Consider the following 14,182-nt stretch of genomic DNA (forward strand, 5'->3'; position numbering starts at 1 on the left):
TGCTCATTTTGTTTCTTTTTTGGTCATTTTCGGTCCGTTTTGTGGACATTCTGAGTCTTTCTGTGGTCTTTTTTTTTTCATTTTTGTGGCCGTTTTTAGTCTATTTATGATCATTTTTAGGTGTTTTTGTGGTCATTTTGCAATTTTTTGTTGTTATTTTGTGTGTCTTTCATCATTTTGTGTCTTTAAATGATAATTATCTGTCTCACTGAATCATTTTGTGTTTTTCTGTGTTCATTTTTTGTTATTTTGTGCGTTTTGTGGTCATGTTGTGTCTTTTAGTGGTTGTTTTGTGTGTCTTTGTGCTAATTTTGTTTCTTCTTGGGTCATTTGCAGACTGTTTTGTGGGAATTTTAGATGTTTTTGTGGTCATTTTGTTCATTTTTGTGGTCATTTTGAACCCCTTTTTGGCCATTTAAAGTCTGTTTGTGGTAATTTTAGGTGTTTCTTTACCAGTTTTGTGTCTCTCTGGTCATTTTTGGTCTTTATCAGTCTGTTTGTGGTCGTTTGTTTTTAACACAAAGTAACAAGTAGTATCTCTGTCTGAGAAATCACTTTCCTCTAAGTTCCCCGTTCCAAGAACACCTCTCCAGGAAGTGTGTTAATTCCAGATCACATGACCTGCTCCACATGATGTCATTTCCTCCTGAAGAAAAGACTGGAAGACTCCAAGGCTTTCTGACTTATTTAATGTAAAGTAGTCAACAGGTTTAGTACAATATCTTTAGAAACAACTTTCCATTTAAATTTGACTCATTTGTATATAATATTTATCAGAATCTTTTTGCAAAAATGTTGTGTTGTTTGGTTAAAGTTGTTTTATGTTGATTTTAGGCCTGGAAAATGTCAAATATGATACAAAAAGTCTCACAGTTATATTTTGACACCCCCCCCCCCCCAGCAGATTGTGCTATATTTTCAGAAAACCGATAATAAATGTACAATAAAATCAAAATGCATGACTGTTTTTTTGTCACTAAGATTCATGTTTTTATAGAAACTTATGTCTTGGATCACCAGAAACTCAAGTCTGCCATGATATTGATGGTCTTACTTGTAAATATTGTGATTCTGCTCCTTGTTTAAACAAGCTGCCAAATTCATATACATCCACCCAGCACCTCTGCACCATTTCAGCCCTTTATTGATCCTATTTTCACCGCCACAGAGCTGCTGATACTGCTGTGTATTTGTTGCTACCGTTCTGTGTGTTTATAGCCTCAGGGTAAGGGTTAGATTTTAGACTGTGCACACTTCCTTAAATGTATTGACAATAATCCATGTCTGATTTCTGCAATAACCCTACCCAGATGTTGCACAAAAACGAAAATATTAAAAGGACTCCATAAATACAGGATCCTAATCTTTGAGCTAAAGCAAACATTGTCTTGCGTTGTTGTGTGCATTCACGTTTGCAGCACCACCCAGAGAGAAACAGAGGACATGTTGCATATGTTTTTCTCTATCAGAAGTCTCAGCTTTGATCTTAAAATCTGATATGTGTGTCTGATGTGAGCGTGACGTTAACCAGTGGCACATTGAACGTCCTCCAGATAATTTACTAGGAATGGTGACCTACATCACGGGCCTGTTTCACGAAGCAGGTTTATTGAAAACTCTGAGTTTGTTAACCCTGAAATGAGGGAAACTCAGAGTTTTCCATTTCATGAAGCGAGGTAACTCAACCCTGAGACAGAGGGGTAACTCTAGCCTGTTTCACAAAGAGGGGTAACTTAAACTGTCAGTCAGTTACCGCAGTAACAGACTCTAGGACTTGAACCTGGTCGCCAGCAGGTTTATGTCGGAAAACCTCGAGTTTCTCTCTGTCTCCGCCCTCTTTCAGCCACACTCATTCCTTAATGCAGAAAGCTCTGATGATACAGCTAGTGTCAGTGGATATGGAGCTAAGAGTAAATGTTTGGACAGCGTACTCTAACCATCACTTTGGGTATGGTTCCAAGACTGTAGCACTTACCATCTTATCATGAAGTATTCAACGCTCTGCTGACTGAGCTGAAGATTAGATGGCACAGTGTCTCCCCGGCAGGCGGCCCATTATCTAATAACACCTTCAGCAAGACAATGGAGCAGAGGGGAAAAGGAGGAATTTGCCCACAGCTCAGGTTACATCATTCTGTGGAAACTGAATCCCTGAGCAGCGGGCCAGACTGCCGATCGGGCTGAATGGACCATGGCCTGGATGGATTTTTCTATTCTGGTAGTCAATCTTTTAATGCCTCTGGAAACGGTGTTCACTGATACATATTTTACTGACCTTCACAGAAGGAGCATTTTGTCCAAAGACCATTTTTCTGTATGGGACCTCACAGTCCCCTCTAAAGGAGGCCCTGGTCCATGAGCCCTTCTTTTAAGAAAGTCAGACATGGGTGGTGGTGAGTCTATGGAACACTGTGTAGATCAAACAAGCAAATTATTTTTGATTAGTTCTCAAAGCTCAATAAGTTGTACTTCTGTAAGAAGTTACAGACATGATATAATGTTGGTTTTCTACTGAATACCTTTAATGATTTGTTATAGAGTGATTCTGTGATTTTGCATGTATTCACACCTGTCAGTGACCAATATGTTATGCAGTATTCAATGTGTGATAACATCATGGAATGTAGAAACATTCTAGCAGCACCAAGTGTTATGAAAGGTCTAATTTTTCGGTTGAATTTCATTGCATTAGATATTCTTTTAATATGACTCTTGAAACACAGCATGGAATCCAGAGTCACACCAAGATGTTTGAAGTCAGAGACAATTTCTAGTTCCCATCCTCCCTAAAAGACTCATGAATGTTTGGTGTCTGATGGTTGCTTTGTGATTGTCATACAAACAGTTTCAGTTAAATTAAGAAGCAGGCATCATTTAAAAAGCCACTCATGTAGAGGAACCAGAGATGAAATAAGAAGAGAGGATGCTTCTTGAGTAGTTTTGGTACTGGTGAAGAAGACAGCATCATCAGCGTGCTTTTGAAATTTAACCTTAACACAGGAACTTTTCAAGTCATTAATATACATGGAGAATAACAGTGGGTCAAGTGCTGAGCCCTGAGGTAATCCAACAGGGACATCTAGGAAAGCTGATTCGACACTGCTAACGCAGACACACTGTTTCCTGAGTTCTAAATCAGGTTTTATCCACTGAATAGCATCCAAAGAAAAGTTAAAAATCAGTTAATTCAGGATACTGATTGGCCAGTTGACTATGTCTGAACTGTCACCAGATTTGTACACTGGAGTGACTGTAGCTATTTTCCCAGATGATGGCAGAACCTTTTGTTAAAATGATAAATTAACCATATATGTCACTGGTGAAAGTAGGGATTCTTTTCATAATTTGAGAACATTTGTATCCAGCCCACATACATCCTTGGTTTTTGAATTCTTTAGTGAGCCAGTGATGTTAGCAATGTCCAACGCTGTTATTTCCCATGTTTCTCTGAAGTTCGTGGAGACCAAAACGAAGGACAAAAAGGGAAAATGTTGGATTTAATGTCATCCATTAGAAACCAAGGGCAACCCAAAGTGCTGTTCAGCACCTGCCGGCTGTAAAAGTGGTTGATCCCATGTTACACTCATCTTCCTAATAACATCATGTCAGTGCAGTATTTAGATCTTCTTCTATGGCTCCATGCGGAAAAACCTGCCTTTGCCACTGATAAACATGGATGTTGCAGTTTTAGTCCCAATTAGATGGAAAAATCTGTACAGTTAGATGAAAATTATGCGTATATCAAAAATTATAAAGTTCTTTACTTCTTTTAAGTTGTCTAAATGAAGAGGAAGGGGAGAACTTTGTTTGCAAACACAATAAATGACCTTTGACTCCTGTGTCGCGGAGGCTTTGGATACGGTTTTGTCGTCATTGACAGCGTCCACAGAGTGTTGTCTCCATCAGGAGTAGGTTTCCCAGGCAGGAGGATTGGGTTATAGCAGCAGGAAACCAGATCCAACACGGCGATTATCCGAGGTGTTTGCCCGACAGCTCACCTGCACGACTGTGCTGGTCTGCCAAATGAGATGCTTGATGTTTCCATGGTTGTGTTGTTTACAGCGTGAAGTGTGAAAGGCTGCAGACTCACAAACAGAACTGAACTCAGATGTTAACACACAACAACACTGTGACACGTCTCTTTATTTCACTTAAACCCCATGTGTAAAAGCTGGCATATACACACGTGGACAAAATTGTTGGTACCCCTCAGTTAAAGAAGGAAAAACCCACAATTCTCACTGAAATCACTTGAAACTCACAAAAGTAACAATAAATAAAAATGTATTGAAAATTAAATAATCAAAAACAGCCATTACTTTTGAATTGTTGATTAACATAATTATTTACAAAAACAAACTAATGAAACAGGCCTGGACAAAAATGATGGTACCTCTATAAAAGATTGAAAACTATTTGACCAGAGTGACATGATTAACTCAGGTGTGTCATTTAATTGACATCACAGGTGTTTCCAAACTCATAATCAGTCAGTCTGCCTATTTAAAGGGAGACAAGTAGTCACCCTGCTGTTTGGTGAAAAGGTGTGTACCACACTGAACATGGACAACAGAAAGCGAAGGAGAGAATTGTCCCAGGACATCCGAAAAAAATTATAGACAAACATCTTAAAGGTAAAGGCTATAAGACCATCTCTAAACAGCTTGAAGTTCCTGTGACAACAGTGGCTCATATTATTCAGAAGTTCAAGACCCACGGGACAGTAGCCAACCTCCCTGGACGTGGCCGCAAGAGGAAAATTGATGACAAATTGAAGAGACGGATCGTTGGAATTGTATCCAAAGAGCCCAGAGCAACCTCCAAAGAAATTAAAGGTGAACTCCAAGGCCAAGGTACATCAGTGTCAGATCGCACCATTCGTCGTTGTTTGAGCCAAAGTGGACTTCATGGGAGACGACCAAGGAGGACACCCCTGCTGAAAAAAAAACTCATAAAAAAGCCAGACTGGAATTTGCAAAAATGCATGTTGACAAGCCACAAAGCTTCTGGGAGAATGTCCTTTGGACAGATGAGACCAAACTGGAGCTTTTTGGTAAGGCACATCAACTCTATGTTCATAGACTCAAAAACCAAGCATACGAAGAAAAGAACACTGTCCCTACGGTGAAACATGGAGGAGGCTCAGTAATGTTTTGGGGCTGCTTTGCTGCATCTGGCACAGGGTGTCTTGAAAGTGTGCAAGGTACGATGAAATCTGAAGACTATCAAGGCATTCTGGAGAGAAATGTGCTGCCTAGTGTCAGAAAGCTTGGTCTCAGTCGCAGGTCATGGGTCTTCCAACAGGACAACGATCCAAAACACACAGCCAAAAACACCCAAGAATGGCTGAGAGAAAAGCGTTGGACTATTCTAAAGTGGCCTTCTATGAGCCCAGATCTGAATCCCATTGAACATATGTGGAAGGAGCTGAAACATGCCATTTGGAGAAGACACCCATCAAACCTGAGACAACTGGAGCTGTTTGCTCATGAGGAGTGGGCCAAAATACCTGTTGACAGCTGCAGAACGCTCATTGACAAATACAGAAATCGTTTAATTGCAGTGATTGCCTCAAAAGGTTGTGCAACAAAATATTAAGTTATGGGTACCATCATTTTTGTCCAGCCCTATTTCATTAGTTTGTTTTTTTAAATAATTATGTTAATCAACAATTCAAAAGTGATGGCTGATTTTGATTATTTAATTTTCAATAAATTTTTATTTATTGTTACTTTTGTGAGTTTCAAGTGATTTCAGTGAGAATTGTGGGTTTTTCCTTCTTTAACTGAGGGGTACCAACAATTTTGTCCACGTGTGTACTAGGAATGAAGACTGTTATAAGTTGGAGTGACAAGCTAGTCATCATAGAGAGAGAGAGGTGGGAGATAATATATAATCTCTAATTAAAAGGGATAATGGTGGAAATTTCCAGACAACCTCTCCAGGAAGACAAACTCTTGAGCTCAGTTGAACACATGCGAAGTGACAAGTAGTTGTGTCCAAGTGATGAGTGTGGAGGTGAATAATCAGCCACATTCTGATATTTTTAGCCCAAGAATCAGTTACAGTCCTTTTGATTTAGCTTAAATACTGGAAATCAGAAGAAACAGTTCATCAGCTAGCACCCAAGCTCACTGGAACAACTTGGTTTCTGTCGCAACTGTTTGTGTCCATGTCTGCACTGGACTAAATCATGGCTTAATGCTGGTCTTTTGCTGACTTCTACTACATCACAGTCTTACATTTCAATAAAGAAACATAAATGAGAAAGAAGATTAGCTGTCTGGTTGCATCATTTTTGGGAGACTGGGTTGGTTCATCTTGTGTTTTGCGCATTCTGTAGCATGTGTTTAGTTGACAGCAGCCAATCAGCCAAAAATCCCATCATCACCAAATGTTCACACATGGATAAATTAAGTGGCAGGGTCTCATTAATCTGAGGTTTTGGTGGTGTAATGTGTTGAGCACATAGTCTGCTCCACTTGGACAGTAGTTTTCTGTCCGATCTATCTAGTGTTTGGTTTTCACACATTGTTCTTCTTTTCTATCTCTTGGTAATTTGGCAAAATTATCTTTAAAACTGTGTCCATCAGGTTTTCCTCTGTCTAATTTATTGCTTCTGTGTGTAGTTAACTGCTGCTAAAATTGCATAAATGGCTTATTTCTACATTTTTTTATTGTACACTTGTTGAAGAAACACTGAACTCTAACAGACTTGCTGGAGCTGCTGGAAGGTGGATTCCCCCACTTTAGATAGAACAAGGCTAACAGGTTCCCCATACTTTAAATCTTTGTGCTAAGCTGGGCTAAACACACCCAGAAATTATTCCAGGATGCTCAGAAAGGGCACTTTGTCCCGGGATGCTAAGATGATGTACAGTCATCCATTAATTGCAGTCATTTTCTAAGTTCTAATTAATGAGGAAGTCATCTTGACGTTGAGAGAATTCCTGTCTTGGCAGTTCACAAGAACTGTTTTCTTGAACTCATGCACTATGAAAATACGGTGTGCACAATTAATTCTCCTCTTCCAAATTTTTCAAAATAATTGAAGAAACAGCTGTCAAAAACTGGGTGGCTCCACTTTTAAAGCCTGAATAATGACCTGGAGAGCCACATCCTGACTCAAGAAGCAATAAAAGGTGAAATGATTGCAGCCACCTATATCCACATATTATAAAATTATAAAAATGAAATTGTTAAACAATTTAAATCATCCACACATGTCAAGTGTAAGAAATAAAGTTATCTTACACGACTGTAAACATTTAACTCCTCTTAATCAATGTCAATTACTCTTATTTTACCATGAAAAACGTGTTTAAATAGTGTATATTTAATATTCAGACAGGGACACTATGTCAGTATTCTTCCTGTTGTTGACGTTGCTGCTGCAGGTTGTCATGGTGATAATGAGTCCCTGGTCCAACATTGATAAGCGTTTCTCTCACTGACCGTCAGTCACACCGAGTCCCAAAAACCGGCGGAGCTCACCCGGCTAACGACCAGTCCGAGCATCTCCGGTGGGTGCGGGCCGCCGGGCGTGTCTGCGTTCTGCTGATGGGGATTCCGGTTCTTCCAGTCTCTCGTTCTGGTTTAAACCGCAGCTGGTCTGAGTCCGAGTCAGTCTGAGCAGCAGCAGCAGCAGGATGGCCTCCAACACTGCCACCATGGGGAACCTCCCCAGCGGGGTCGGAATATGCACGACCATCCCCGACATCCTCTACCTACCAGAACTGGTAAGAAGCAGCAGCTGTAGATGTTTTAATAGGAGGGAACTTTATTCTGTTTGGGGCTTTCTGCTTCGCTGCGCGCACGGTGAGGTCACTTTTACGCACGGATAGAAACATTCCACCGAGCCTCATTTCAGTCAGAAAACTATTGAAAGAGTAAATTAAAGTGAAATGAATTGGATGTTTTCAGGTTGTTTTCTGCAGTGGGCATTGTGACTCCATGCTGTGTGTTCTGGTGAACCTGTTGCAGATTGAGTCTAACAGCCAAACATCAGTGCATCAAACCAACATATTTCATACCATGAAGCTGAACCTGCAGCTGTTTTCTGATTTGGACATTTTCTACCATATTTCACCTTCACCCCCTAACCTGACTGTCACACTGTTTTAAATGAGAGAAAAATGTTCAGATGTTTGTACTTTTTTCTCACCAAAATAGAGGTTGTGCTAAGATTGATGGTAATTCTGAGCTTGTTTACTAAAAGAAAGATCGCATGTGGACTGCTGTGCGGCTAAGTTACAACTAGAACGCAGCTAAATGGATTCTGATGTCTTTAAAGCAAGATCTGATTTCATCTGTAGTGTTTCCAAACAAAGTCGAACAAGGTAGGTTGATGCTTTCATGTAGAATCCACCGACGAATAAAACAAAAGTAATATGTTTTATTTTTAAATCTTGATTTAGAAGTGTATATTTTTATTATTCACATCCAATATAGCTAAGAAACTGAAACCTTTAAACCCAAATTACTGCGTTTAAGTAAGCGAGCATAGCCGAAGTAGTTTTTTTCAAACAAATATTGACCCAAGTCCTGTTCACTGGTCTCAGAGCTCATTTGGTGAGCCGACTGAATAGTTAGAATCTCACAGAAACTGGAGATCCAGAGTTAATGTTCATGTGAATGTGTTCAATGAATAATCTTCATGCATCAGAATTACAACAAAACATGCAGACTGAGCATGTCAGGGGCCAGCGGTCACAGCAGCCAGCGATAGACAGGAGAGATATGATTCCTAGAGAAAAAACGAACCGATAGGAGAACCATGACAGCAGGTCTTACGTTCACGCTGCTCATCACCAGGAGACGTCAGCAAAGTGGAGGAATGCTGCAGGTGTTTTCACATTAACTCATGCATTAAGTCAAACTCACGCCGGTGTGTGAGCAGGTAGAGTCCATTGCAGCAGGTGGAGGAGGGTCTGCCCATGAATAATGCAGCCTGTCAATCATTAGAGGTGTAGAGTGAACGAAGGCAGCGACGCCAGAGACTGAACAAAATGATGGAAACACAAGCTGAGGTCACATGTGCATTCATTTAACGGGGTTTTATAACAGTTTAAGGACTAAATGCAACTGAATGATCCGTCAGTTAGCTGCATCTTCTTGTTCTCTGTCCTCTGAGTCAGACGGATATCAGTTTCATGTGTGATCAGTACAAAGAGAGGTCCAGGTTGTGTTTGACCCGGTTTACCACAAACACTGCATATAGTCAGCATAAAGGAGGATAAAATACAGTTTAGGCTCATGAAGATCTGCAGTATTTCAGAATCAGTTTAACCCTCACGTTGTCCTGAGGGTCAAAATTAACCCAAGTTTGAAAATGTGCCAAAAAACTTTTTTTTTTTACAGTGAAGCTTGTGATGTCCGCATTTTTAACATTTTTTGGAAATATTTGAACATTTTTTGGTAAGAACATTCACAAAAATATCAACCAAGACCCAGATTTTTATGTGAATGTTCTTAAAGAAAATATTAAAAGTTTTACTGATATATGGAATCATTTTATATATTTTTATGAATTTTTTTGAAGATTTTTATGGTTTTTTGAAAATATTTACAAGAATTTTCTTGCCAAATTTGGGGGATTTTTTTTAAAAATAAAACTTTTAAGGGAAACTTTTAAGGAATCATTGGAATTTTCTTCCTGAATGTTTTGTGAATTTTCAGAAATTTGGGGAATTTTTTTGCAAAATTGTTGGGGTTTTTTTCAGACAAGGAAATAATATTTTTGGTGCCCATGAGGACAACAAGAGGGTTAAAAGAGCTAATAGAAGATTTAAAAAATAAATAAATAAATAATCAAACTACGACAATGTGAACAAAACAGACTGAGCTGGCGTGTTTAGATCAAGCAGGTGATGAATAATGAAAGAAGAAGCTCAGAGCTGAAACAATTACTGTCAGCAGGAAAGTTATTGCAACAATTTTGAAAATCTAACAATCCTGGCTGGGATTTTTTTTTTCAACCAAAAACAGCAAAAAATAAAAATAAAAAAATAAAAAAATCCACATATAACTTTATTATATCTTAGCTGTTTCCTAAACAAAACAAGATATGAAAAGACGCCACCTTTCATATTACGATCAGTAGATTAGCGGTAATAAGAAAACATCACAAGTTGCAGTAAAATAAGTGAAGTAAGTGAGATTGTTTGTTTTGTGCAGATCTTCGGCGGACTGGTGTGGATCCTGGTGGCGTGCACGCTCGTGGTGCCGCAGAACCCTCAGGGCTGGGTCATGTTTGTCTCCGTCTTCTGCTTCGTCATGACTTTCATCTGGCTGCTGATCTTCGCCTGCGGGGGGCATCACAACAAGGGCAGCTGGGCCGCAGCAGTAAGTCCGCCACACATTTTACCAAACAAAAGTACCACGAAGTTTGCAGTCTGATTTCCACTGGTGGTAATCTGAAAAGTTCCACTAAAACTTAGTTAACTCAGTTAAAGCAGAGTCTGATCAACAAAATGGAGGTATAAAGAGTAAAAGTGCAGCAGTGTTCCATTATGACATACTGTTGGATGTTTTTATAGTGCTGCATGTCGTGAAGCTGCTGTTATCTACCTGATGTTCTATGGGTGACTTTAATATTCCTTCATGACTGGTTTCCTTCCTTCCAGACACATTTCTGTAATGACTCAGCAACCTTTGACTCCAAAGCACAACTCAAAGGCAGAACAGCTGAATTACAAGCAAATTAAGAATCGGTTGAATAAGCGTTTGATAGCATCAGACAGTTCTGAAAACTCTTCCTTTTGATACGTTCAGTAACACTTTGATGTTGGAGGTTTGAGATTTTGATGCTGCAAAAGCAAACTTTTCAAAGTCAAAGAAAAAAGTAAACTTCCAGCTCAGATGAATCTCCAGAGCCTCTTTAACACACAGTCAGGGAACACAGTGTCATCACCACATTAACACAAACAGAATGAGCCTCCACTGTAATTCATACATATTTCAAGCCAGTGTTTTTTCTTTTTTGTCATCAGACTGAGGAGAAATGTGTGTTCACTCTGTCATACCAGATTTCATTCAGTGTCTCCAAACTAATCTGTGAATGAAACACAGCATGATGCAGCGATTCTAACAGGACTGTGTAGCAGCGTGTTTGACTGTGTTTTCACTCAGCACCAGCACAGACAGTGAACGTTGCATTCTCCACGTAACCGAACGAACACAGAAGGTTCTTCATGTTCTGTTTTCTTCTCCTCTGTCAGGACTTTGCGTATCACGGCATCGCTGCCTTCTTCTACCTCAGTGCTTCGGTGGCTTTGGCCAAAGTGACCCTGGACATGAAAGACGGGACCAGCTTCCAAAACTACCAGCTGGACATCTCTGCAGTGGTGAGTCAGGCGGTTTCATGTTGAAGCAGAAAATTAGAAAAGTAATTTTAAAAACAAGAAAAGCACTCAGAGAGCGTAGTATTCCTCCAAGGCTGCTCAGCCGTTGTATCATGTCCAAGGGTTGAATTCTTGAAAAAAAAATGTGGCAGAAATCATGGCAGCATAGAATGTGTCCATTTGATATAGATGTACCCACGAACAAAATTACCTGAACAGAGGCGTGTGTTCTACATGTGTACGTTATGTGCGGATACTGAATCATGTGGCCTAAATATGTAGCAGGAATTGATGGGACTCAGAAACACCCGCACAGGTTAATCAATTGTTCCTTGGATCATTTCTGATGGATAAGTCCTGATAAGTCCTCAGAGGTGGATTTGTAGGAGGATTACAATCAGCTGATGTAGTGTTGACTTGTTGTCATGGTTACAGTGACACCATATCTGGCAATGATACAGAAATCTTTAACTAATCCATGGATCCAGACTATAAGCTGCATCACTGCTAAAATCTGATCACTTGGTCCTTGAGTCATTTCTGACCTTCCCTGAAAATTTCATTCAAATCTGTTAGTCTGCTATTGGGTAATGTTGCGCACAGACAGACAGACAGACAAACCAAGGCTGAGGCTTTTAAAGATTGAATCATTTGAGATTCTCTTAACAGGTTCATCCAGTGGTAGAAGGAATGCTAGATGTAGAAATATCATTGTTCAAAAAATTTAAAAAAGAACGCATCAACTCTTGTAGATTTTTTTTAATTGTTATTTTGTTTACTTGTGTGGTTGTTTCACATCTTTTGTAGACGTTTTGTTTCTGCATAGCTTTACATCTTTTTATTGTAGCTTTGTATCTTTCTGTAGTTTTGCTTTTCTTTGTTGTCGTTTTGTATTCTTCTTTAATAGTTTTATTATAATACTATATTTAGTATAATGATTTGCTTTTATTGGCTTTTTCAGGTATGGTGCCGTGTTCCTACCTTCATGAATCAGATATTTATTGTTTCTTAGAGAATGGATTTGACGTTCCACTGATGTTCTCTTTCTCCTTTCAGGTTTTCTCATACGTGGCGACTCTCCTCTACTTCATTCACACCATCTTGTCTGCCATCCGATGGAAATCCTTCTAGAAGTTTCTGCCCTGTAGAGTCCCATGGGCGACACCGGGGGCACAAAACTGATTTTTATCCTCATACATTACGATGTGACATGAAGGGAGGGCTGACAGTGATGGAGGCTCTCAGGGTGCAGTTTGGGCTTTTATCTCTACTGGAGCAGGAAGCTGTGGAGCAACATCTGGTCCAGCACAACATCTCAGAGTGTCCAGCGCTCTGAAGCAGGACGTGAGCTGAGACTTTACTGCCAGCCGACCCCCACGGTTCATGTCACAGACCTGCTTCATCTCTTCTGCTAATGGATCCACAGAAAACCTCCAGACATTCACACAGTAACTGTCTCCAGAAGTGACGGAGAGCGCAATAAAATGCAGAATGCACATGTGGACAGAAAAATAATCCTGTCTTTGAACCGTTTGTCGGGTAAAAGCAAGAGATTTACAGAATGACGTAGACAGCTGTGTAAGACGATAAATCTTCACAATTAATGTGGAAGAAATATTTTATATCCTTCAAATAAGTAAATGTACGAACACCATGATCTGCAAACACTCCATTGCAATTTCTAATTAATTAAAAGTTTTATCAGGAGAATTGACTCACAGTATTGAACATAAATTTCGTCAGTTTGCAGAGAACTTAGATGTAATATCTTGAATTACTTTGCATACAGTTGGATTTTCCCCAAACAGACCTCTGCAAAAGTCCACCAGATAGATGGGGGGGTCATCATCAGAGGGAATAACAGAGAACAGTTCGATTTGGTGTGAAAACCTGAACCTGTTATTGGAAAGAAATCACGGAAAAGAGTTGAGGAGAAACTGCTGACACCTCATCAAACATCTGCAATCAAAGAAACACAACGCTATGGTTTGATGTTCTGATTGTGGTTGTTTTTATATTTTTTTTATAAATTTATCAACATTATCAAATAGAAGAAAGTAGAATTTTTAAATCGTGGATCAGAATTCAACCAGGATGTAAATGATGCTTTATTTTTTCTTTTGTAATGTAAGCCTAACTGTCAGCTGCATTTTTGTAATTTTTTTGAAATGAGTGAATTCATTGAATATGAATAAATGCGTCTGTTTTGACACATGTAAAATGATCATTTTTTGAGGTTTCAGCATTGTGTTCATTGACAGTAACAGTGCTCCCAGGTTTTATGTCACTTCATTCATTCACAAAACCGAAAAAATAACCAAATGCAAATACAAAAAAGACTGAAGAAAAAAAAACAGAGAGACAAGTGAGTCAAGTCCACAGCACTGTTTCATATTCACAGGGCTGTGAGGACTTACAGCCGCTAACAGCGTAAAAATGATGACTTGTTCAGAAGGTCTGCTGGATATTTTGGTCTAGATACTCTGAAGGGCTTTACTGCACTGTAAGTCAGGGATACAAAACTAGATGCAGCACAACAACAAAGTCTTGATTCTGTGGCATTTATTAGGGAGTGTGGGGGGAATAAAAGAGAAAACGTGGGTTAGATGAGGAAAGACATGCAGCAAAAGTCCAGCTAGCCTTGAGGTCAACTGTGATCAAATGTTGGGATCGAAGGACCAAAAATGTCAGGAAAAGTCCTCAGTGCAGTCCTGATTTCTCCACATTAACACTCAGAGTCATCTCTCAAGTCAAAGCAAACTTTTACCAGAATACAGTCCAGACAAGAGACTGACAAAAGCAAGAAACAGCGTAGCTTTTACACAGGCACGTAAACATGA

General features: G+C 39.5%; 1 protein-coding gene across 1 annotated transcript; it reads left to right on the forward strand.

The window, feature by feature from the left end:
• Nucleotides 1-7,422: 7,422 nt before the first annotated feature.
• On the forward strand, nt 7,423-13,552 carry LOC110972170 (myelin and lymphocyte protein-like). The gene is made up of 4 exons (XM_022222568.2): nt 7,423-7,739; nt 10,177-10,344; nt 11,220-11,345; nt 12,399-13,552. The coding sequence occupies exons 1-4, from the start codon at nt 7,650-7,652 to the stop codon at nt 12,471-12,473; spliced, it is 459 nt and encodes a 152-aa protein (XP_022078260.1). The 5' UTR covers nt 7,423-7,649; the 3' UTR covers nt 12,474-13,552.
• Nucleotides 13,553-14,182: the final 630 nt, after the last annotated feature.

Source organism: Acanthochromis polyacanthus, chromosome 3 (genome assembly GCF_021347895.1).
Source record: "Acanthochromis polyacanthus isolate Apoly-LR-REF ecotype Palm Island chromosome 3, KAUST_Apoly_ChrSc, whole genome shotgun sequence".
Taxonomy (NCBI): domain Eukaryota; kingdom Metazoa; phylum Chordata; class Actinopteri; family Pomacentridae; genus Acanthochromis; species Acanthochromis polyacanthus.